At 36.8% G+C, this 25,575-nt stretch overlaps 1 protein-coding gene across 1 annotated transcript in view; it reads right to left on the bottom strand.

Moving 5' to 3' along the window:
• CLOCK (clock circadian regulator) overlaps window positions 1-25,575 on the bottom strand; it is a 139,121-nt gene that overhangs the window by 23,656 nt on the left and 89,890 nt on the right. The window contains exons 9-16 of the mRNA XM_028100556.2: window positions 21,159-21,279; window positions 17,730-17,843; window positions 17,484-17,602; window positions 15,213-15,295; window positions 14,438-14,544; window positions 12,506-12,653; window positions 11,891-11,966; window positions 6,945-7,086 (exon numbers count right to left, since the gene is read on the bottom strand). Coding sequence (XP_027956357.1) covers window positions 6,945-7,086; window positions 11,891-11,966; window positions 12,506-12,653; window positions 14,438-14,544; window positions 15,213-15,295; window positions 17,484-17,602; window positions 17,730-17,843; window positions 21,159-21,279 — 910 coding nt within the window. The remainder of the gene's footprint in view (window positions 1-6,944; window positions 7,087-11,890; window positions 11,967-12,505; window positions 12,654-14,437; window positions 14,545-15,212; window positions 15,296-17,483; window positions 17,603-17,729; window positions 17,844-21,158; window positions 21,280-25,575) is intronic.

Raw genomic sequence — 25,575 nt, 5'->3', positions numbered from 1 at the left:
ATTACTTAGCCTGGCCCCCTGGCAAGGACGGTGCAATTCCCCCTGGGGCAAAGACATTTGAGAATCAATGCAACAGGCCCCTCCCTCAGAAGATCAGCAAGACCAAGTTTACCCATTATAGAGAACTGCAAAACTCAAGCACTAGGGGAAAATTGTTTATAGAATTAATGGTCTTTTCCCCACGATTCTTTAATCTTTCAATTTTAAATTTTTCCTGTTTTCAACCAATTTCTTACTTTATGAACTTTTTAAAAATCTTTTCTAATTTTCATTTTTACATTCTATCCTTCCATTGTACTTAATTCTATTTTTGTATATATATAAAAGTTTTTCTCTTTGCAATTTTGGGATGCAGTTTAACAAATAGACCAAAATACACCCAAAATCTAGTGTATGGCTCTGTTCTCTTCACCTGTCTGATCATACTCTCTTTTTTTATTTTGTTAAAGTCTTTAATTTTCATCTTTACAGTTACATTCTATCCTTTCAATGTATTTAATTTTATTTTTGTATATATATAGGTTTTTCTTTCTTTACAATATCGAAATGTAGTTTCCTTGTAACAAACCGACCAAAATACACTCAGGATATAGTGTATTGCTCTGTTCTGTTCTGTTCACCTGTCTGTTTACATTTCTTTTTTTTTTTTGTCTTTTAATTTTCACTTTTACAGTTACACTCTATCCTTTCATTGTACTTAATTTTATTTTTGTACATATGGGTTTTTTTTCGTTACAATTTTGGGATCTGGTTTTCTAACAAAGAGACCAAAATACACACAGCATCCAGTGTATTGCTCTTTTCTGCTCACCTGTCTGATTACACTATTATTTTTTTTTATTAAGTTTTGGGTCTTTTCTGATTTGTTTAGTGTATATTTCTCTGGAGTCATTGTTGCCATTTTAGTATTTTGTTCTCTCATTCACCTATTCTCTGGATAGAATGACAAGACAGAAAAACTCACCTCAAAAAAGAGAACAACAGGCAGTACTGACTACCAGGGACCTAATCAGTATGGATATAAAATTAAGATGTCAGAAATACAGTTCAGAATAATGATTATAAAGATACTATCTGGGCTTAAAAAAAACATAGAAGACACTAGAGAATCTCCTTCTGGAGAAATAAAAGAACTAAAATCTAATCAAGTCAAAATAAAAAAGGCTATAAATGAGATGCAATAAAAAATGGAGGCCCTAACTGCTAGGATAAATGAGGCAGAAGAGAATAAATGATACAGAAGACAAAATGATTGAGTATAAAGAAGCTGAGAAAGAGGTAACTACTGAATCATGAGGGGAGAATTCAAGATAAGTGATACCATAAAATGAAATAATATTAGAATAATTGGGATCCCAGAAGAAGAAGATGGGGTGGGGGGGTGCCGAAGGTATAATGGAGCAAATTATAGTGGAGAACAGGGCAGAAACAATAGACTGGCAGCAGACCTATCCACAGAGACCTGACAGGCCAGAAAGAACTGGCATAATACATTCAGGGTGCAAAATGAGAAAAATATGCAGCCAAGAATACATTATCCAGTTAGGATGTCATTCAAAATAGGAGAGATAAAAAGCTTCCAAAACAAACAGAAACTAAAAGAATTTGTGATCACTAAACCAGCCCTGCAAGAAAACTTAGAAGGGATCCTTTAAGTGAAGACAGAACTCAAAAGTAACACAGACCACAAAGGAACAGAGATACAGTAACAGTAACTTTATAAGTAATACAATGGCACTAAATTCGTATCTTTCAATAGTTACTCTGAAGGTAAATGGGGTTAAATGCCCCAATCAAAAGCCATATAAGGTATCAAATTGAGGGGCACCTCGGTGGCTCATCGTTAAGTGTCTGCCTTCGGCTCAGGTTGTGGTCCTAGGGTCCTGGGATCGAGCCCCATATCAGGCTCTCTGCTTGGCAGGAAGCCTGCTTCTCCCTCTCCCACTCCCCCTGCTTGTGTTCCCTCTCTCGCTGTGTCTCTGTCAAATAAAAACTAAATAGTATCTTAAAAAAATGTATCAAATTGGATAAAAAAGCAAGACCCATGCATATGCTGTCTGCAAGAGACTTATTTTAGACCCAAAGACACCTCCAGATTCAAAGTGGGGGGAGGGGCGTAAAACCATTTATCATGCTAATGGACATCAAAAGAAATCTGAGGTGGCAATCCTTATATCAGACAAATTAGATTTTAAACCAAAGACTATAGTAAGAGATGGGGAAGGACACCATATCATACTTAAAGGGTCTATCCAACAAGAAGATCTAACAATTGTAAATAGTTATGCCCTTAACATGGGAGTAGCCAATTATATAAACCAATTAAAAACAAAATTAAAGAAACATATCAATAACAACACAATAATAGTAGGGGACTTTAACATACCCCCCACTGCAATGGACACAATATTTAAGCAGAGTATCAACAAGGAAACAAGGGCATGGAATGACACACTGGACCAGATGGACTTCACAGATGTATTCATAGCATTCCATCCTAAAGCAATGGAATACATTCTTCTCAAGTGCACACGGTAACATTCTCCAGAATAGATCACATCCTGGGTTACAAATCAGGACTCAACCGGTACCAAAAGACTGAGATCATTCCCTGCATATTTTCAGACCACAGTGTTTTGAAACTGGAACTTAATCACAAGAGGAAAGTTGGAAATAACTTGATCAAATACATGGAGGCTAAAGAGCATCCTACTAAAGAATGAATGGGTCAACAAGGAAATTAAGGAAGAATTAAAAAAATTCATGGAAACAAATGAAAATGAACACACAACTGTTCAAAACCTTGGGAAGGCAGCAAAGGCAGTCCTAATTCAGAAGTATATAGCATTACAAGCCTCTCTCAAGAAAAAAGAAAGGTCTCAAATACACAACCTAATCTTACACCTAAAGGAGCTGGAGAAAGAGCAGCAAATAATGCCTAAACACAGCAGGAGAGAAATAATAAAGATTGAGCAGAAATCAATGAAATAGAAACCAAAAGAAAAGTGGAACAGATCAACAAAACTAGGAGCTGGTTCTGTGAAAGGAATAATAAGACTGATAAACCCCTGGCCAGACTTATCCAAAAGAAAAGAGAAAGGACCCAAAGAAACCATAAATGAAAGAGACGAGATTACAACGAACACCGAAGAAATACAAACAATTTTAAGAACATATCATGAGCAACTATATGCCAACAAATTAGACAATCTGGAAGAAATGGATGCATTCCCAGAGACATATAAACTACCAAAACTGAAACAGAAAGAAATAGAAAACCTGAACAGACCCATAATCTGCAAGGAAATTGAAGCAGTATCAAAATTTCCCAACAAATGAGAGTCCAGGGCCAGATGGCTTCCCAGAGGAACTCTACCGAACATTTAAAGAAGAATTAATATCTATTCTTCTAAAGATGTTTCAAAAAATCAAAATGGAAAGAAAACTTCCAAACTCTTTCTACGAGGCCAGTATTACCTTGATCCCAAAACCAGACAAAGACCCCAAGAAAAAGGAAAATTACAGACCAATATCCCTGATGAACATGGATGCCAAAAATCTCACCAACATACTAGGCAATAGGATCCAACAGTACATTAAAAGAATTATTCACCACAACCAAATGGGATTTATTCCTGAGCTGCAAGGTTGGTTCAACATCAGCAAATCAATCAATGTGATACACATTAATAGAAGAAAGGACAAGAACCATATGATTCTCTCAACAGATGCAGAAAAAGCAATGGACAAAGTACTACATCCTTTCTTGATTAAAACTCTTCACAGTGTAGGGATAGAGGCAACATACTTCAGTATCATAAAAGCCATATGCGAAAAGCCCACAGTGAATATCATTCTCAATGGGGGAAACTGAGAGCTTTTCCCTTAAGGTCAGGAACACAGCAGGGATGTTCACTCTCACCACTGTTGTTCAGCATAGTACTAGAAATCCTAGCCTCAGCAATCAGACAACAAACGCCTTTTATTCAGAAATAAAAGGTATCTGAAATTGGCAAAGAAGTCAAACACTCACTCTTCACAGATGACATGATACTCTGTGGAAAACCCAAAAGACTCCACCCCCAAATTGCCAGAACTCATACAGGAATTCAGCAAAGTGGCAGGATAGAAAATCAATGCACAGAAATCAGTTGCATCTCTATACCCCAACAATGAGACCGAAGAAAAAGAATTTAAGGGAGTCAATCCCATTTACAATTGCACCAAAAACCGTAAGATACCTAGGAATAAACCTAACCCAAGAGGCAAAGGATCTGTACTCAGAAACTATAGAACACTCATGAAAGAAATTGAGGAAGACACAATGAAATGGGAAAACATTCCATGCTCATGGATTGGAAGGATTGTTAAAATGTCTATGCTACCTAGAGCAATCTACACATTCAATGCAATCAATATCAAAATACCATCAACTTTTTTCACAGAGCTGGAACAAATAATCCTAAAATCTGTATGGAACCAGAAAAGACTCCAAATAGCCAAAGGAATGTTGAAAAAGAAAACCAAAGCTGGTGGTATCACAATTCCAGACTTCAAGCTCTACTACAAAGCTATAATCATCAAGACAGCATGTTACTTGCACAAAAACAGACACAGAGATCAATGGAACCGAACAGAGATCCCAGAAATGGACCCTCAACTCTATGGTCAACTAATCTTCAACAAGGCAGGAAAGAATATCCAATGGAAAAAAAGTCTCTTCAACAAATGGTATTGGACAGCCACATGCAGAAGAATGAAACTGGACCATTTTCTTACACCATACACAAAAATAGACTCAAAATGGATGAAAGACCTAAATGCGAGACAGGAATGTATCAAACTCCTACAAGAAAACATAGGCAGCAACCTCTGTGACCTCGGCCACAGCAACTTCTTGCTAGACATGTCTCCAAAGGCAAGGAAAACAAAGGCAAAAATGAAATACTGAGACTTCATCAAGATAAAAAGCTTTTGCACAACAAAGGAAACAGTCAACAAAATCAAAAGACAACTGACAGAATGGGAGAAATTATTTCCAAATGTCTTATTAGGTAAAGGGTTGTCTCCAAAATCGATAAAGAACTTGTCAAACTCAATACCCAAAGAACAAATAATCCAATCAAGAAATGGGTAGAAGACATGTACAGACATTTCTCCAAAGAAGACATCAAATGGCCAACAGACACATGAAAAAGTGCTCCACATCACTTGGCATCAGGGAAATCCAAATCAAAACCACAATGAGATACCACCTCACACTAGTCAGAATGGCTAAAATTAACAAGTCAGGAAATGACAGATGTTGGTGAAGATGTGGGAAAAGGGGAATCCTCTTACAATGTTGGTGGGCATGCAAACTGGTGCAGCCACTCCGGAAAACAGGATGTAGGTTCCTCAAAAAGTTGAAAATAGAGCTACCCTACAACCCAGCAACTGCACTACTGGATATTTACCCCAAAGATACAAAGGTAGTGATCCGAAGGGGCACCAGCGCCCCAGTGTTTGTAGCAGCAATGTCCCCAATAGCCACACTATGGAAAGAACCCAGATGTCCATTGAAAGATGAATGGATAAAGAAGGGGTGGTATATATATACAATAGAATACCACTCAGCCATCAAGAAAAATTGAAATCTTGCCATTTGTAATGATGTGGATGGAACTAGAGGGTATTATGCTAAAGCAAAATAAGTCAATCAGAGAAAGACAATTATCATATGATCTCACCCATATGTGGAATTTAAGAAACAAGGCATAGGATCATAGGGAAGAGAGGAAAAAATAAAACAAGACAAAATCAGAGACAAACCATAAGAGACTCTTAATCATAGGAAACAAACAGAGTTGCTGGAGGGGATGGGGATGGGCAGATGGGATAACTGGGTGATGAACATTAAGGAGGGCATGTGATGTAATGAGCACTGGGTACTGACCTCTACCTCTGAAACTAATAATACATTATGTTAATTAACTGAATTTAAATAAAAATTACAAAAACAATAAATGTTTGATAGAATTCAAAAAAAATTAGAATTGTTGCAAAGGAAATAAAAACTAATCTGGAAAAAAAAAACTTTCAGAAAGCAACCTTAAAACAGGCACCTGGGTTGACTCAGTTGGTTAAGCATCTGTCTTCTGCTCAGGTCATGATCTCGGGGTCCTGGGATCAAGCCACTCATCAGGCTCCCTGCTCAGTGGGGAATCTGCTTCTCCATCTCCCTCGGCCCCCCATCCCCCTACTGGCTCACTCCCTTTCTCTCTCTCAAATAAAATCTTAAAAAAAAAAAAAAAAAAAAAGCCAGCTTAAAGAACAGACTGGTTCTACCGTAAAAAAGGAATAAACAGTTTTGCTTTTTTTTTTTTAAGGGATGATTAAAAGCAACTTACTAATACCAACACTACTACCTAAATATTTTATACACTACTTTATAAACTTAATTCTTTGTTAAATGTGAGCAACATGGCTTTTGCTCACTGGAAAGGTTAGTATATTTCAGAAATGTAAAAATTTATCATTTTGAAGTAGCATCTCACCCATCTTCCCACCCACCTCCCCTCTGGCAACGAACCATTCTGTTTTCTATATTTAAGAGTCTGGTTTTTTGTCTTTTTCTTTGCTCATTTGTTTCTTAAATTGGTGAAGGGGATTAAGAGTACACTTATCATCGTGATGAGCACTATGTATAGAATTGTTAAGTCATTATATTGTAGACCTGATGCTAACATAACGCTGTATGTTATACTTAAACTAAAAAAAATAAAAAACTTAAAGAGTGTTTCTAACTTTTTAAAGTAATGAGTACTACAGTAAACCTTTTCATGTAAAAAAATAAAGTAGCATTTGATGAAAAATAAAGTAGCATTTGATGAAAAATGCTGATACCAGTAACACAATTTAGAAGACTCTCTTGAGAGAAAGTGCTTTCAAGCTAGGGTACTCACAGGAAGGGTCTGAGACTGCTGTGTGAGATGATTTTCTTGAACTCCGGGAGGAAGCAGAAGGGGTTGGGCTGTGATCAAACCTTTCCAAGGCTTCCTTGAGACTGACTGTGTTTATACGATTATCAGACCCAGAATCTTGGCTCTAAAGAGACAGAGTAAAATAAATGTTTTCTTGTGGTTCAGTTCAGAGATCCCAAATTAGCGATATAACCTGCTAACCCTTCTTCCCCAAAATCAGTTTTAACCCACAACAAGACAAAGGTACCTGTGTAATATTTTCTATAGCCAGAAAATTTTGGCTTCATTCTCTATTTACAGAAACAGATGCAAAAGAATGAAGCTGGACTCTTAGTTTATACCATATACAAAAATTAAGTCAAATGGATCAAAGACCTAAACATAAGAACTAAAACTATATAACTTTCAGAAGAAAAGGGGAAAAGCTTTATGACACTGGATTGGGCAATGAGTTCTTGGACGTGACACTGAAAGCACAGGCAGCAAAAGTGCAGCAAACAACACTATAAACGGTGGAAAGGTAGCCCACAGGATGGGAGGTAACATTTGCAAACCACGTATCTGATAAGGGATTAACACCCAGAATATATGAAGAATCCAATTTAAAAACAGACAAAGGTCTTGCATATATAAATGGTCAATAAAACACATTGAAAAGATCCTCAATGTCAGTAATCATTAGGGAAATGCATATCAAAGCTATGAGATACACCACTTCAAACCCATCAGGATGACTATTACTTAAAAAAAAACCCCAGAAAATCACCAGCGTTGACAAGGACAAATTGGAACTTTGGTACACTGCTGGTAGGAATATAAAATAGTGAACGTACCATAGTAAACAGTATGATGGTTCCTCAAAAAATTAAATATAAAATTACTACATGATCCAGTAATTCCATTTCTAGGTAAATATTCAAAAGAATTGAAAGCAGAGACTCAAACAAGTATTTGTACACCCATGTTCATAGCAGCATGATTCACAATAGCCAAAAGATGTATGCAACCCAAGTGTCCATCACTAGATGAATGGATAAACAAAATGTGGTATATCCATACAATGGAATATTACTATAGTATCCATAATCAGCAAAATCTCCTACTCTCAACCTCACCTCGGAACATCCATTTGCTGGCTTGCTCTAAGACCCAGATGTCTCCCGAAAATACCACTTCCTTACAGGTCTTTTAAGTGGTGGCTATTTTCTATCTCATAACCTTCAGAGCCCTGCTCTGGAGGGGAACAAAGTCCTCCTACTGCTCTTTCCAGAACTTTTCCCTTTCCTCTTTCCCAAAACTCACAGCCAGAATCTCACATTATCACTATATGACTATCTCTCATTGCTATAATAAGTCATCTACTGACCTTGTAGCCACTCCTCACAAAGCACCTGAATTCAGATTTCTGCTCCTGGCTCAGTCCTAATTCTTACTTCCATAGTTACCAATATCAGTATCAATTCACATGTTCAACATCATGACTTCTCTCTTCCTTGATGCCTTGATCTTGATTTCCACCTGTCCTCAGTCACTCATTCTTAGTCATACCCTAGACCTTGTCATTACCATAATAAACCTTCCATAATCTCAATTTCAAACATCTTCGTCTTTGACCAGCATTTTCCATATTTCCTACTCATTTCTCTTTAGTATCCCAACTCCTTTAAATCCTTTAGTAGAACATAAAAATACACTGATTCTACATTTTCACAATCACTCTCTCATTTTATGTCTTCTCTCCCTTCTTTATCCAGCTTAAATTCATGGTTAATCATCATAACCACACCCTTGTATCATCAACTATCCTGCGCCTATCTCCCTTCACCACACTACCCTGGAAAAATCCCAATGCTCGTTAAACCAAATTTTTAATCTATTCAGAACGTGGCTGAAGAAATACAACATGGTGACCGTTCTCTCTTTAAATTAATGGCCAAGAACCTCAAGCGGGCCCTTAATCCTGCCTGCTAGACTAAAATTACCTTGTCTGTTCACTTTCCTAGGGAACAATTTAATCCTTGCTCCCCTCTTCTCAAACCTCCAACAAGTCCTCTCCTAACCCCACTCTGACTGGTTACTCTGCTTCCTGTTTCACTGAAGAGTGCTGCTGTAAGCTCCTATCATTTTATCAATCTACCCAGCAGCGTCTGTACTCATACATTCTGCCTTTCTTCATGTCACTACAGATCAGGGATCAGCAGACACTCTCTGTGATGGTCAGAGAGTCGATACCATAGACTTTGAGGGCCACACACTCTCTGCTACAACTATTCAACTCTGCTGTTGCAGCACAAGAGCAACCACAGGCTATATATAAACAACTGAGTGTGGCTGTGGAATCTGAGGATATAATTTTAATGTGTCACAAACATTATCCTTCTTTTGATTTTTTTCAATCACTTAAAAACATGTGGAAAACATATTTTTAGCTTGTGGGGGTTACAAGACCAGGAGGAGGACCAGATTTGGCCTAAAGGTCATAGTCTGCCAAATTCCTGTCACTGAATAATTTTTCCACTAGCTAAATCCTATCTGTCCACTATGGATGCGGTCCCATCTTCTCTCATCTGTTCAAGAACACTGCTCTAGCATTTCTACCTCTATCAGTAATTCTTCTCTTTCCAACAGAGCTTTCTCATCAGTATACAAACATGCTATAATTTCTCCCACCTTCAAAAGCAAAAACTTCTTTTAAGCCTACTTCTTCTTCCTACTACTGCACCACTCCACTCTTTTTTGTAGGAAAACCTTCCCTACTTGCTGTCTCTAATTCCCCTTGTCCCAGAAAATTCTCTCTTAAGCCCACCCCAGTCAGGCTTTCACTCATATTACTATTGCACCCAATCTGCTCTTATTGATCAATGAATGCATGTTGTTAAACTCAGTGCTCACTTCTCAGTGCTCTTTTAATTTAATCTACTGCAGCCGAATCTGACAAAGCTGATTGTTCACTCCTCATGGACATACTTTTCTTGGCTTCTAGGACAACTCAGTTTCCTGGTTTTATTCATACCTCACTGGATATTTCCCTTGAGTTTCCTTCACGTCTTAATGATGGATTGCCCCAATACTTAGCCCTTCATCATCCTCTCTCTCTCTCTCCATTCATTTTCTGGTGATCACATTTAGATTCATGACCTTAAAATCCATCCGCACATTAAAGTTTCTCAAAAATATACTTCTACCCTAATCTCCAGGAGGACTGTGGTAGTAAAAGTAAACACAGCTAAAGTAGACAGAGGCAGAATATATTTCGGAAGTAAGGCTAGTTGAATTTGCTAAGGATTGGACACTGGCGTAAGAGAAAACAAAGCAAGGAGGAATGACCTCTGTATTACTTTAATTTATATAACTGTCCTCCCTCATTTCAAGAAACCCTAGATTTAAGCACTTCTCTCAGAAAATGTATTTTACTAAAACATGCTGGATCTTCTTCCACTAAGCATACAAAGCCTCTTCGAAAAAATTCTTTCACATGGGATCCATGATTGCAGAGAACTCTGGGTTATTCACCGACGTATTCTGAGCATCTAGAGCCACGTCCAGGAAGTACTGGTTTGTTGAAAAACTTAATGGTATCTCCCATATTGACCCTGGCAATGCTGCCTATTTAACTCATTTTTTATACAGATTCTTAATTCTTTTCATTCCACTTATTTTCTGCACATCAAAAATAACTGTTGTAGGCAACTTCTGACATAGTCCACAATGATCCCCGCCTCCTGGTATTCACCACCTTGTATAATCCCTCCCCTACAGTAGAGGCTGAACCTAGTGATTTGCTTCTAATGAACAGAATTGATAGAAGTGATGGGATATTACTTCTGTGAATAGGTTACAAAAGACTCCGACTTTCATCTTCCTGTTGGTGTCTCTCCCTGGATCTTCTTACCTACTTGCTTGGATGGAAACAGCTACCTGGAAAGGAACTGAAGGCTGTCTCTGGCCACTAGCCAGCAAGAAATCAAGGCCCTCAGTCCAACTATTGCTGAGGAACCCCATCCTTCCAACAAGCACTGAGGAAGCTTAGAAACAGATTCTGCCCCAGTGGAACCTTCAGTTGACTGTGGCCCCCACTGACACCTTGATTACAGGCTTGTGAGAGACCCTGGGCTGACCCCTTGATTCCAGTCAATGACCAATTCTAAGCAGAGGGCCCATCTAAACTGGGCATAGATCTCTGACCCACAGAAACTATGAGATAATAAATGTGTATTATTTTATATCATTAAGTTTTGTTACACAGCAATAGGTAACTGATATACTATACTTCTACCTGGAATTAATGAAAAGAGAAACCAGGGTTCAGATTCTGACTAAAATTTCAAGTCATGTGTCTTTAGGGGAGATTCCCCCCCAAAGCCTCAGTTTCAACATTTTCAAAACGGGGATATTACCCATGAGATAAGGATGTCTGAGGAATAAATGACACTTCACACTTCATATAAAGAACTCGCCAGAGCCTTGCATATTGCAGGCAATTAGGAAATGGTAGTTTGAATCTGAGATATGTCTCTCACTAAACAGGAGGCCCTTCAAATCTTTTTTAGAAGCAGATAAGGTTTTAAAATATTAAATTTAAAATAAAAATAAAGGGGTGCCTGGTTGACTCAGTTGGTTAAGCATCTGCCTTCGGCTCAGGTCATGATCCCAGAGTCCTGGGATCAAGCCCCACGTTGGGCTACATGCTCAGCGGGAAGCCTGCTTCTCCCTCTCCCTCTGCTGCTGCTCCCCCTGCTTGTGCTCTCTCTCTCTCTCTCTGACAAATAAATATTTTTTTAAAAAATAAAATAAAAATAGTAAAATATAATTTATAACCCTGTCACAAGTGAGGCAATGAAATATTTGAAAAATACTTTTCCTATAAATTATTGAGTCTTGCCTTTCATTGGGAAGAAAAACTTTTTTTAAAACTCTAAGATACATACTTTGTCAGCAGCTGTCTCAGGAAGAGACTCTTCAATGCCAAGTTCTCGTCGTCTTTCAGCCCTAACTTCTGCATAACTACAAATGGAAAAAAACAGAATTTTTGTGCTTAATCATTCATTTAAAATACTGCAGAGATGTGTTCCGTGTTTGTTATATGTCTTACTTGTTCATCATGGATTCCAGACTATTTGCTATGCACTACACAAACCTAGAACACATCTATAGTGTTCTATCTTAATCTAGGTATCTCAAAAGTTTTATATGCTATGGTAAATGATCTTTGACTACACAGTACTTAAAAGAGGACTTAAATAAAGGAAAAGTATGCTTATCTATTCCAGTGCTCCTTTTACATGATGGACTTTGGTACATAAAAGATAGTCACAGCTTCTGCTCTAAACCATGACGTTTATGTCAAGAATTATATATGTATTTGTACCTGTATTCTATTTCCATATAATGCCTGTAAGTAAATTTAATAATGCATTGAAAACATGTATCAAAAATTAGGAAAAAGATCACTGTACCTCTTAACAAGTCATGCCTAAAAACTACATTGCCAAACTCACTATCGGTGTTTCTATAATTCAGAAATGCTGTAAAAGAATTATTACCTTACTACGGTGTGAGTACAAACAATAAACTCTGGCCTTGAATTCCACTGATGATAAGTGATGTAATAATGAGTTTGAAGCCAAATCCACTGTTGTCCCTTGGTGAGGAATCTATAATAACATGATTTGCCTTTCCCATATTGCATTACTAAGAAGGGAAAAGAGAAAAATATTTATTGATTCATATAATTAGTTATGAATCTGGGTTTTAGCCAAAGCTATAATTTACATTTAAATCTATATACATAATTCTTCTGGCTTTTCAATAACACATTATCAGTTATAAAAAAGTGTTATTCTATAGAGATAGCTTAAGGTCCCAAGCAATTAACATATCTTCCACAGTGCCCAACTTAGAATCAGTTATTGCTGATCTCAGATACTTTTCACACACGATACATTTACAAATACTTAAGAATGAAGTAGTCACGTATTGACTTCCTCCTACTAACAAGAACTGAGGATAACAGCAATAAATAATCACATTTGAGGTTTTTTTTCCCATAGGTATCCTGGCAGGGACTGCATTGTTGGAGCATTTAATTCAAAACTTTAATGAAAATCAGAGTAAGTTAATTTAAAGTAACTGGTAAGTACAGTGTTACCCAAAACATTCTCTGTAGATTCTAAGTTCTGAAGTTCTGTAACGTATTAGGCAAAAAAAGAGTTCTGTAGTTAAATTAATTTGGGAAACAGTGTTAAATAGTTTTACTTAGTCTTTCTTTTCAAAACTATGAGTATGCTAATTTATGTCATGATTCTGGGGGTGAGGAGGTGGTAGGGATTAATTACAAAATGTTTCCCAGGTTTCCTTGACCATAAAATCTGTTTTTAATGGACTGGCATTCTGTGAAACAAACCTTAGGAAATGCTGGTCAGGGATCAATCTCTCTCTGTCTCTCTTCATGAGGAAGCCAAGGTCTACAAACTCAATTGCTTGTCCAAAATTACCCAGCTAGTCAGGAGAAGTGTACGATCTTGTCAGTACATCATAGAGCTTAGTGCCCCTATCACTCGGAGTGAATGCTTTTTTTTTGTGAAGTAACTTTACTCTGAACTCTTCCATTTAGTTGATGCTGTGATGTAACGTGGTTTATTTTTCATATAGAGGCTTACTAAACCAGCCTAAGACATCATGAAAGTATCTTAAATATCTAATTAAGCTTTAGAGGATACTTCAAGAGGGTAGGATTTGGGGAGGAGAATCAGAGAAGCAAATAAAATATCATTAAAACAAACTTCTGAAACAAAGAAAGAATAGCATGTGGTAAAGGGTCTAGACTCTAATCCTGTCTCTGCCACCCATGAGTTGTGGGATTGAGAGTAAATTACTTGGCCTTACTGTGCCTCAGTTTACTCATGGAGATAATAATACCTACTTTCTAGAACTCTGGTGATGAGTAATGGAGATAACGTATATAAATCGTTTAGAATAGTGTCAGGCAGGCACAAAGAGATGCTAATGTTCCTGCTGCTAATAACCATAACAGCAGGTAACATTAAGTACCCACTATGGGCTTTCTAAGAGTTTCTTTAAATGTGCACCTGCCTCCTGGGCAGACTTACATGCCTGGATATCAAAACTTATTAAATAGTGTTATTATTTTGACACATACAATTTTCAAAGGAATCTACTTCTCTTACTCTGGATATAGAATTTACACACTTCAAAAACAAGGTTCATTATATATTATAAACCTGTACTTACTATTACAGATTAAAATATGTAAAACAGGAACAAGTTTAAGTTTGATCTAGGATTCCTACTGGATTGGTTATAAAGTAAAATCTTCCAAAAAAGACAATCTTCCAGTATTTTTCAGAAATACAAAAATGGTTACAAGTCTGCATTTTATCACCTTCTATTAATACACTAGTTATTTACTTGACTAAAAGCAGTTATTATCACCAGAAATATTAAAATCTACTTACAGTGCTCATGACACTTTGCCAAATTTTCTAGGTCATCCACATGATAGTAATCATAGCCTGATGTTCCCAGAACTTCAAATGGCAAATATCCTATTATAGGTGGTGCTCTAAATTACATATAAAACAATCAATATTATAACTTTTTCCACAATAAGAAATACCTCAACTAGAAATAAGTTTTGGGGGGCACCTGGGTGGCTCAGCTGGTTGAGTGTCAGACTCTTGGTTTCAGCTCAGGTCATAATCTCAGGGCTGTGGGATTGAGGCCTGTGTCTTCGGGCTCCACACTCTCCGGGGTGTCTGCTTGAGATGCTTTCTCTCCTTCTACCTCCACCCCCCACCCCAACTTGCACACACATGTGCACGCTCTCTCTCAAATAAATTTAAAATATATATATATCTTGGGGTGCCTGGGTGGCTCAATCGGTTAAGCAGCTGCCTCTGGCTCAGGTCATGATCCCAGGGTCCTGGATCAAGCCTGCGGTTGGGCTCCTTGCTTAGCGGGGAACCTGCTTCTCCCTCTCCCTCTGACCCTCCCCCCTGCTTGTGCTTTCGCTCGATCTCTCTCTCAGAGGAATAAATTAAAAAAAAAAAAAAAACTTTAAAAAATAAAAAATAAAATAAATCTTAAAAAAAAGAAAAATCAGTTTTGGGAGAAACCTCTGGTTTTTGAAAAATGGATAATGGATTTGAACATCTGATTAGAAAACGTTTGTCCCTAAAACCCATTAATTACATGACTTTTAGCTTTTAATGGAATTTAAAATGAAGTTACCTGTGATCTAGAAATAGGAACTTCCATTCTAAACTATGTCTAGATGTAAACTCTTCATTAGGTTCTTCAACAGTGCACATTTCCTACAAGCAAATTAGTAATTAAAATTTAGAAATACTGTTCTGTGCCCCTAGAAAAATCCTAAATATTGTTAGCCATGAAAGTCATTAGATAATTTTTCCCTAATTTATTTTTTAATCACATTTTAATTTTCTAGTATTAAAGAATGTGGCAATAAACAGATGCAGAATTCTGGGGGAGTTTTTCTCAACATATTTCTCTATTCACTCACATGCTTATAAAACCCTAATTCTAGGGGCGCCTGGGTGGCTCAGTCGTTAAGCGTCTGCCTTTGGCTTAGGTCATGATCCCAGGGTCCTGGGATCGAGCCCCACATCGGGCTTCTTGCTCCACAGGAAGTCTGCTTCTCCCTCTCCCACACCCCCTGCTGTGTTCTCTCTCTCGCTGTCTCCCTCTGTCAAATAAATAAATAAAATCTTAAAAAAAAAAAAACCCTAATTCTAAATTCAGATCTCTCTCCTCAATTACAGTTCTATATTTCTGTCCAGATGTCCCCCCACGCATCACAAACTCAGTATGTCCTAAAATGAACTAACTGCTTTACTCCTCATACTCACACAGTTCTGCCTCTTGTTACTGGAGGCATACCTGGTGTTGTGCCATCAGTCTAGAAATCTGATAGTCACAAAACAATCTCATTTTCCCTTTTAAAAACCATCTAAATGGCTATTACCAAATTGTTTCAATCTCACCTTCTAAGTTCAAAAAAAAAAAAAAAATCTATTTGATCCCATCTATCTTCAGGGTCTTATTAGACTCTAGACTTGCCATCACTGGCTCACATTATTGCCATAGCTTCTCCCCAGACAAGTCTCCCTGTTCTTTAACTCATCTTCTAAACTGGCCACAGTTACTTTCTAATACTCAAGTAAGATTATGACTTCCCTGCTTAAAACCTTCATGATTTCTCATGTGGTTAGGATAAAGTTTAAACTCCTAGCATGGAGAAACAACAAAGAAACACATTTTATTTCTGGACTCTGCTTGCTTTTCTAACCTCATCTCCCACCATCCCTATCCCCACCACAACAGTAACCCTAGACCTAGTCATACTCAGCAATGTATTCCAACCTCCTCTGTGTCCTTGAATGACCTTCTATAGCACAATATAGTGAATTAAAAGCTTGGGCTTTGAGAGAATGGGAATTATAATTAATCCCAGTTCTACCTCTTAACAGCTGCAACTTTGGGCTTCCCAAAGCCTCAGTTTCCTTAATAAAAAATATATATTATAATGTATAAATAATAAAATGAGAATCATACTAGCAACTATCTTATAAAGTTATTACAAGAATTAAATGATAATACATGTGAATTATGTAGCGATCAGCAAATGTTAGCCCTTGCTATCATTTCCTAAGAACAGAACAAGCAGAGCAAGACTGGATTAAGATCCTCGAACTGCTATTTCAGCATTTTGTCCTAGAATATGGTATCTCCCTAAACTTAAAATCTTAGCCTGGCTTATTTCAAGCCACTTTCTAGTGGTTGAACTGTCTTCCCCCTTGTCTACTAATCATCTACTTCTTGGGCCCCAGGGAATAAAATAAATTATCTAACTGAATTTTAAAATTGAAGAAGTAAATTATATGAAGTAAAAGGCCACTTGCATATTTCTTTCAAAAGCAATCTTTAAAAATTACCTAGATTTTTGGCCTTTCCCCTTTAATGTAGATTGTGAACTATACAAAAGTACTCTAAAATTTTGCACAAAAGCAAGACAGGGGTGATACATAACCACTGGCTAACTGCAAAGCAGATATATTTTAAAATGAGTGCCTTGATAAATCATTTCCTTCAAAATAAAATAAGACAAAATCAGAGAGGGAGAGAAACCGTCTCTTAACTCTAGGAAACAAACTGAGGGTTGCTGGAGGGGAAGGGGGTTAGGGGATGGGGTAACTGGGTGACAGGCATTAAGGAGGACATGATGTAATGAGCAGTGGGTATTACATGCAACTGATGAATCACTAAACTCTACCTCTGAAACTAATAATACAGTATATGTTAATTAACTGATTTTAAATTGAAAAATTATCGTGACCATGTATATTTAATGACTCATGATCATTACTGCTTTAATGTTTGTAAGAAATATCAGTTATTCTGGAAACAACAAAAAAATTACATAAAGATAGTTCTCATAATATGAAGTGAAATCCTCTTTGGAAAATAAAATTAGAAACATACCTTGATGAATTGAGGTGTAGCTAATCTCACAGTAGCTACAAAACAAACTCTATCATCATAAGAAGGTCTGTGTGTGCGTTGTATAGTTCCTTCAAAACCATTGTGTGCTGAAGTGGATACTAAAACAGTAAGGAAATACATATCATCAGTTAACTCCAATAAAATCTAGTTATTGATGTTTAAACATCTGTGTCTTTAAGAGTTTAAAGAAATACCAAGTTAAAATTCACTATATTTTTAACTCACCGCTGTTTAAAGATTTGAAATTTCCTATGAATTTTACATATTCATAGGTAGACGGCTCCTTTGGGTCTATTGTTCCTCGAAGCATATGACAACAGAATTCTAACTGATTTTTTGCTGAAATGAGAAAAAAATGTGATATATTTATGGTTTATCATAATGAATGATCTATAAGATGATAAAAGTTGTGTAAGTTTATAATCACTATTTTCTCCAATAGAAGTCCTCAAGGACATTTTATTTAGGCCATAAAAGTAGAATATCTTTAGAAGATGATCTCACCTTGTTCTTAACAGAGAAGACAGATCTTCTGATATAAGCAACTATATGTTTCCCCACTTTTATCTGTCCTTCCTTCTCATTCTTCACTCTAATGTCAAAGAAAGGTTTTGCTTCCCATTACAAAGCTAATGCCTCTCTCTACTTCAAACAGCCTTTCCTACCTTCTCTAGGACTAGGGGCACACCACTGTCATTCATTCCTCTAGAATCCATACATTCTCTTCTTTGGGCCCTTACTTTCCAATTTTAAATTTGTCCAGGTCTTTCCATCTTAAACAAAGGGTTTTTCATGCTATTCTTTTTAGTATCATAGATCTTCCTTTTTATTATGTACTCTAGTTTTCATAGATTCATCTCCCTTAACTTCATTAAATGTGGTGTTAGTCCTTACACCTCTGAAGAAATTTCTCTTCTGAAGATCACCAACATTTGTAATGTTAACTTCAATGATCTTTCCTTGTTGTTTCTACCTCTTTAAAACTCATTACATCTTCATCCCCATAACATGAAACCTACCTTCCTAACTTATTGACTACTTCTATAATCCCTCCGTCAATCTATTTTCAAACTATGGGCATTCACAAAAGTTCTTTTTAGGGGCGCCTGGGTGGCTCAGTCAGTTAAGCATCTGCCTTCATCTCGGGTCGTGATCCCACAGTCCTGGGATCGAGCTCCACGTTGGGCTCCTTGCTCAGCGGGAAGCCTGCTTCTCCCTCTCCCTCTGCCTGCCGCTCCCCCTGTTTGTGCTCTGTGTCAAATAAAATCAATCTTAAAAAAAAAGTTCTTTTTATCTTTTACTATCCCTTATAAATGTATTGGCATTGGTAAATTTATTTACTCCTAAATCTCTCTCCCTAATTCTAACATTTTATGTAAGATGAAATCTCATATCACTATTTGCTTTAGGACATTTCTACTTGATTGTCCCACCAAGTAACTTAAACTCAGAATACCTGGAAGTGAACTTATCCCTCTTTCTTATAAGCCAACTGTTCTCCTTTGTCCTATGTGTGTTATCTCCCCAGTTAGAAACCCTATCAATTTGGTCTCTTCTCTACCTAACATATGCCCCAAAACTCATCTGTCACCAGAACCTGCTATTTATTTCACCAAGGAAGCTCTCATTAGTCATTTTTTCCAACTGAGCATCCAGTACCACAAATTTAGTAGACAAATTACCCTACATCCAGGTAACTGCAAAACGTATTTTTTAAGCTTCTACACTCCTGCCGCTCATATTCAATCTTGCCTACTACTCTTAGACTAATATTACCTTCATCATTATTTCAGTACTCAAGGACTAGTAACACCTCTTTTTGCTCACAACATCAAACTCATACTCTTCTGTCATTACCATGAATGGCTTTATTATCAAACTCAACAGATTCAAAATCTAACTACTTTCGTCCTAAAACCTTCCCCATTGATGATCCCTGGCCATTTGGTCACCTGTGCCCAATACCAAGTCCTCTTGAGTTTATCTACTCAACATTCATATATATATAATATATATATAGGCTTTCCCTTCCACCCTTAACTTCTATTGCTATTCTTACCTCCAGTCTGGTCCTTTCAAAATTTTCCACCTGAGATACATTTTTTTCACACCACTTTTTGTCAAATCCCCTTTCACTGGCTCCTCACTATGTAAAAAATAAAAATCAAACTCCTTAGGATGAACTATTAAGCCCAATTTCCTTCTCTGGACACAAATCATACCACGTGTACTACCCACCCCACCTTCATTATGGCCCAAATGACCAGCCTGCAGAATCCTGAATTTTCTAAGCAATTTCCCCTGTTATATATCATGTTACTCCTTTGGCATGAACACTTTTTTTTCTGGGGAAATAAATTTATTTTGTATATTAATTGTTTAACTAGGGGTCAGGAAGTCATTTAATTAAAGCTTTTCTCTATCAAAAAGTACTGTTGCCAACCTCACCTCTGATCTTGGAAGCAGAAGTCTAAGAGCTGTCTTTCTGCCAGAAGCTTGCTTGCATTCAGTTCTCCAGCCAATTCTGCCCTTATGAAGGTCTCTAATGTGGACCTTTTCACCTGTCCACCTACTGCTATGTCCCAGAGTTCCAGCTTTGTTCTCTTTGCTCTATACGTTTACCTGAAGCAATGCCATTCAATCCACAACATCAAGCACTATTTATAGACATATAACTGGCCTCTATATCCAGCCCAGGTTTCTTCCCTGGAATGGTCTATCAGTCAATGTCATAAGAACTTGATTTTTTTAATAACTTAATTTTTAAGCAACTATAAGTCGGTTTCAAATGGATTCTCCTTGTCTCTAGTTCTTCTCGACTCCTGACAGACTATACATTCTTAACAAAGATAGACATTCATACATAGTTACACATAAATGTATGTGTGTGTGTCTCTATTCTTGGACAGTTAGTATGCTACAGAATTTCAGGGTTCAAAATACAAATAATTTTTAAAATGATTAATCAATATTACCAGAAAAGTCAAATATTCTAAATCATGAACAAAAGTGATTAAACACTAAACAGTGTTAAAACAATTTCAGATTAAACAAGGGGTAATTTAGTGGAGAAAATGAGACATTCAGGTCAAATTAATTTGTCAAATGAATCTAAGAGAAATGTCTGATTATACCATAGTATTTTGCACTTCTTGAAGGCAAGGACTATTTTTCACTATTCTTGGCACTCTTATGATATAGCACAAGTTCCAGGAATATTAAGTATATCCAATAAATGATAGCAATTCTGTTTAATAAAGCAATTTCCTTTACTTAATAATATTTTGAAATACAGAAGTTATTTTTTCCTACAGTTTCAGTGTTCAATTGGTTAGTGATGGTGAAAATGAGGAATATCTTAAAAAAAAGATTTTTTCTTAATACATTGTCAAGTTCCATTTTTGTGTAAAATACATTTTTATGGCAAAACTATTGTAACAAAAAAGATGGGCTTTCAATATACCCTGAGAGTGTGGTCATAATTCCATTTTATATATATATATATTAATATTTAAAAAGGATCTAATAGGGTATATGGAATGATGCTATTTGTTAATATGGTTTGACATGTCTGTGTTTGTTACAAACGTACAAAAGTAAAGGAAAATGCAACCAAATACATTTAACTTTTTTTGCTTGATGGTGACTACTTACATTTTAAATATTCAGGGGTTAATGAATCACTTTCCAGCAGATGAGTAGAGAGTATTTTATAAACCTCTGAATGTTCCCCCTCTGGGATAAAATTAAATATACTTTGATCCACAAGATCAGACTGAAAAAGAAATTTTTAAAAAATAAAATAATTTTAGTGATTCAAGATACATGTATTTTAAAAGTGTATCACGGGGCGCCTGGGTGGCTCAGTCAGTTAAGCATCTGCCTTCGGCTCAGGTCATGATCCCACGGTCCTGGGATAGAGTCCCACATTGGGCTTCCTGCTCAGCGGGGAGCCTGCTTCTCCCTCTCCCTCTGCCACTCCCCCTCCCCTTGTGCTCGCTCTGTCAAATGAATATCTTATAAAAAAAAAAAGGGAAAAAATAAAAGTATACCATCATTCTTAAAACAGCACATGAGCGTATGGCTTTCAATTATCTGTAAAAACTGACAAATGCCAAGTTATCGAGCACAACTCAAAAAACAAGAAAAGGTGGAAGAGGGTTAACATGACCTCCATGCCTCTGATACTAGTGTCATCAGATCTATGATCAATATTGGCTGTGAAAGTCTGATAAATTATTTGAAAAGGCAAGTTTCACTAAATTTGAACATTTACTATATAAGAGGACTAAGAAAGTTTATTAGAAAGATCTTTGGCTACGAGATACAGCCTTACCATATATCCAAACCTCTGGTAAATTATGGCGGTGTATACTATAACAAAGGACTAAAGCATTAGCCGCTGGCTAAGTGAAGAGGAGATTTGATTTGGTGTTATTTCAATTGTCCAGTGTGTCCTTTCTTTTTTATTTCATTTTTCCAGCCATCTATCCTGTAACCCATTGTCAAAAAGCCTTGCTTTTAGATAACAAAAGAGTCAAGTAGTATGTTAAACGTTACAATCCTTGCTAAAAATATGGCTTTAACCATGGTTTAGTAACCAACATTCATTTGACAAACATCAGGTTATCTATGATGTGCCATGGCTGCGGAATCAAAAATGACAAGGGGCGCCTGGGTGGTTCGGTCAGTTAAGTGTCTACCTTCGGCTCAGGTCACGACCTCAGGGTCCCGGGATTGAGTCCCAAGTCGGACTCCATGCTCAGTAGGGAGTCTGCTTCTCCCTCTCCCTCAGCCTTTTCCCCACTCATGCACAAGTGCACTCTCTCTCTCTCAGATAAATAAAAATAACATAATAATAATAAAAAAAGAACCACTGACAAAACTTCAGTGACTTCACATTTCCTACCAAATCTAGTACATTCTACTTGGTTTCTCTACGTTTTCAAACTGCCCCATGGAATTCTGGGAACAGTGAAGTGGCATCTCAAGAACTGTGGAGGAAGGGGTGGAGGGTAAGGGAAGTGAGAAGGTGTTGTGAAGGCTGGGCTAAGGGTCTTTCCCCCTGCATTCAACCAAAGCACTTCCACTGTTTCTATTTTAAACACTGTAAAGATTTTTGTTAAAAGCAAAACAAACAAAAAAACCCCAAAGAACAATAAAAAACAACCATGGAGGCTAGTGGGAGGTAAGAAAGGGTGTTTTACTACTCTCCACACCAGCCATACATTCACATTCTTTCTTTTCTCTAGCCTGCCTCACCCACCCCATGAAGTAGAATATCCTCCCCCCTCTTCCCACAAATTTGTACCTACTCTAACCTTTCAAAGTTCCAGTTCAAATGATTTCCTTCAAAAAAGCATTCTCTTCTTGCCCTTTGCAACAATGTGGATGGAACTAGAGGGGATGATGCTAAGTGAAACAGGTCAGTCAGAGAAAGACAATTATCGTATGATTTCACTCATGTAGAATTTAAGAAACAAAACAGATGAACATAGGGGAAGGGAAGGAAAAATAAAATAAGATAAAAATTGAGAGGGAGGCAAACCATAAGAGATGCTGAACTCTAGGAAACAAAGACAGGATTGCTGGAGGGGAGGTGTGTGGGGGGATGGGATAACTGGGGGATGGCCATTAAGAGGGCACTAGATATAATGAGCCCTGGGTGTTATACGCAACTGTGAATCATTAAATTCTATCTCTCAAACAAATTTTAAAAAAAGCGTTCTCTTTAACACCATAATCCACAGTAAAAATAAAATTTAGTATTTATTACTCATATCATTCATTTTCCATAAAAAATATTTGTTATATTTTAATGTCTATGCCCTGCTACCCCATGAGTGAACAAAAGGGTCCTATTTCTTACACCTTTATCTCCTGTCCTTCAAATCAAGGCACATTAGCACTATGCTTTGCGTGTAACAGCAAAATATTTTGGATTAAGGAGTTATTTGATAAAGGTTTTAGGGATAACCATACCAAAAATATATCTGTATTTTAATGAGATTGTGCTGAAAGTCTGAAAAACCTCTAGAAGTAATGAACTAAAAATTCAAGCATGAATAAGAAAACTGCTTGTTTTCTATAAATATAAAAATATATACATCTATAATCTATATATATAGATAAAATCTATAAACATAAAAATAAAGTATCAGTAATATAAGCATTGATACTAATATAAAAAACTTTTTTTTTAAGATTTTATTTATTTATTCATGAGAGACAGAGAGAGAAGTAGAGGGAGAAGCAGGCTCCCCGCGGAGCAGGGAGCCCAATGTGGGACTCGATCCCAGGACCCTGGGATCATGACCTGAGCCGAAGGCAGACGCTTAACTGCTGAGCCACCCAGGCGCCCTAAAAAACTGTCTTAACAGAAAAATAAGACACCAATTTGAAAAGCTAAAACTTTCATTTTGGAAATGATTATAGTTTTCTATTATTTATTCTTATCTACAATTTCTTCTACTATTTCAGTAAATTATGATTTGAGCCATGTTACCCTTACAGGAGGTTTCATATTCATAGAGAAAATATGAATGACTAGTAGAGAGTGGTACGGTCACAGGTGATCCTTCCCCACCATTCTGCTTCCCCTGACACTTGATAATCTGAAATGTCAGAGTTAGCAGGCAACTAATTAACTAATGTGTCAAACTTTCCTTTAACCACTACACTTAAAATCTCTAAATGAAGCTGATCATACTTATGCTGGCAAACCATCCACTCAGTTCCCAAACACAATTCAAAGGAAAGAAAATAAAATGGTAGCTATCTAGATCCTTCTATCTCTGTCAATCATTTTCATGAAGAAGAAATATAAAACCTGCTGTTTATAATGTGACATAAACCAATAGTCTTTCTCTTTTCATTCTTTTCTTAAACTGGAAGTTTGTGCCTTTTAACCCCCTTCTCCTATTTCATCCATCCCCTCCCTCCATCTCCTCTGCACCACTAGTTTGTTCTCTGTGCTTAAGAGTCTGTTGGGGTTTTTTATTCATTCGTTTTATTTTTCAAATTCCACATGTAAGTGAAACTATCTGGTATTTATCTTTCTCTATCTGACTTATTTCACTTAGTATAATACCCTCTAGTTCCATCCGCATTGTTGCAAAGGGTAAGATCTCATTCTTTTTTATGGCTGAGTAGTATTCCATCACACACAGACAGACAGACAGACAGACAGACAGACAGACACACACACACACACACACACACACACACCCCACCTTCTGTATCCATTCATCTATTGATGAACAGTTGGGTTGCTTCCATATCTTGGCTATTATAAATAATGCTGAAATAAAAACGGGTACATACATCTTTCTGAATTAGTGTTTGTGTTTTCTTTGGGTAAATACCCAGGAGTGGAATTACTGGATCATACAGGCCTTTTTGTTTTTTTCTACAGTAGGTCAATGTGACCATTTATTGGAAACTATTCAATCTTACCAATTTCCTTTTCTTTCAGGTAGACAACCAACAGTTAAATTACTGCTGTTAGTTTGGAAATATAAACACAAGTTGCCTTAAAAAGGACTAAAAGCTCCTCTGGGAAAAAAAATGTAAAATATATGTTAGATACAACAACTGTGTTCCTTTTGTACAGGCATAAGGAACAAAAATTCTGGCTCTATCAAATAAGCTTTCAAAATCATCATATGACTATTCAAAAAAAATTCTAAATTGTATTTCTGTAAACTATATTTATACCAAAGTCTGCACTGACTTTCTTAAAACACACTTATGTTTATACTTCCCAACTAACAAGTTAAGAAGAGCAGGAAAGGAAAGGAAAAGTATCTTCAGAGCAGCACTCTTACTCTTGGACTCTGTTACACTGTAACACGGTTAATCACACCCCTGATATTACATGTGATTACAAGTGTAATATATCCTCTCCCAGGAACACATTTAAGCAAGTGTGAGGAAATCAATCTTAACTTGTCAAGTGTTACCAATTTTAAGTTCCCAGTAAAGAGATCTTTTTGTGTTGGCACTTTCACTAAATTCTTGCATAATTAAGTCCTATTTCTCTGGGTACATTTCTGCTGATAACACAAAGGCA

Source organism: Eumetopias jubatus, unplaced genomic scaffold (genome assembly GCF_037043125.1).
Source record: "Eumetopias jubatus isolate StellerSeaLion01/CBP00866 unplaced genomic scaffold, mEumJub1_p1.0 scaffold_2, whole genome shotgun sequence".
In the NCBI taxonomy this organism is placed as follows: domain Eukaryota; kingdom Metazoa; phylum Chordata; class Mammalia; order Carnivora; family Otariidae; genus Eumetopias; species Eumetopias jubatus.
The sequence above is the reverse complement of the archived record's forward strand: the minus strand, read 5'-3'. Positions and strand labels throughout refer to the sequence as shown.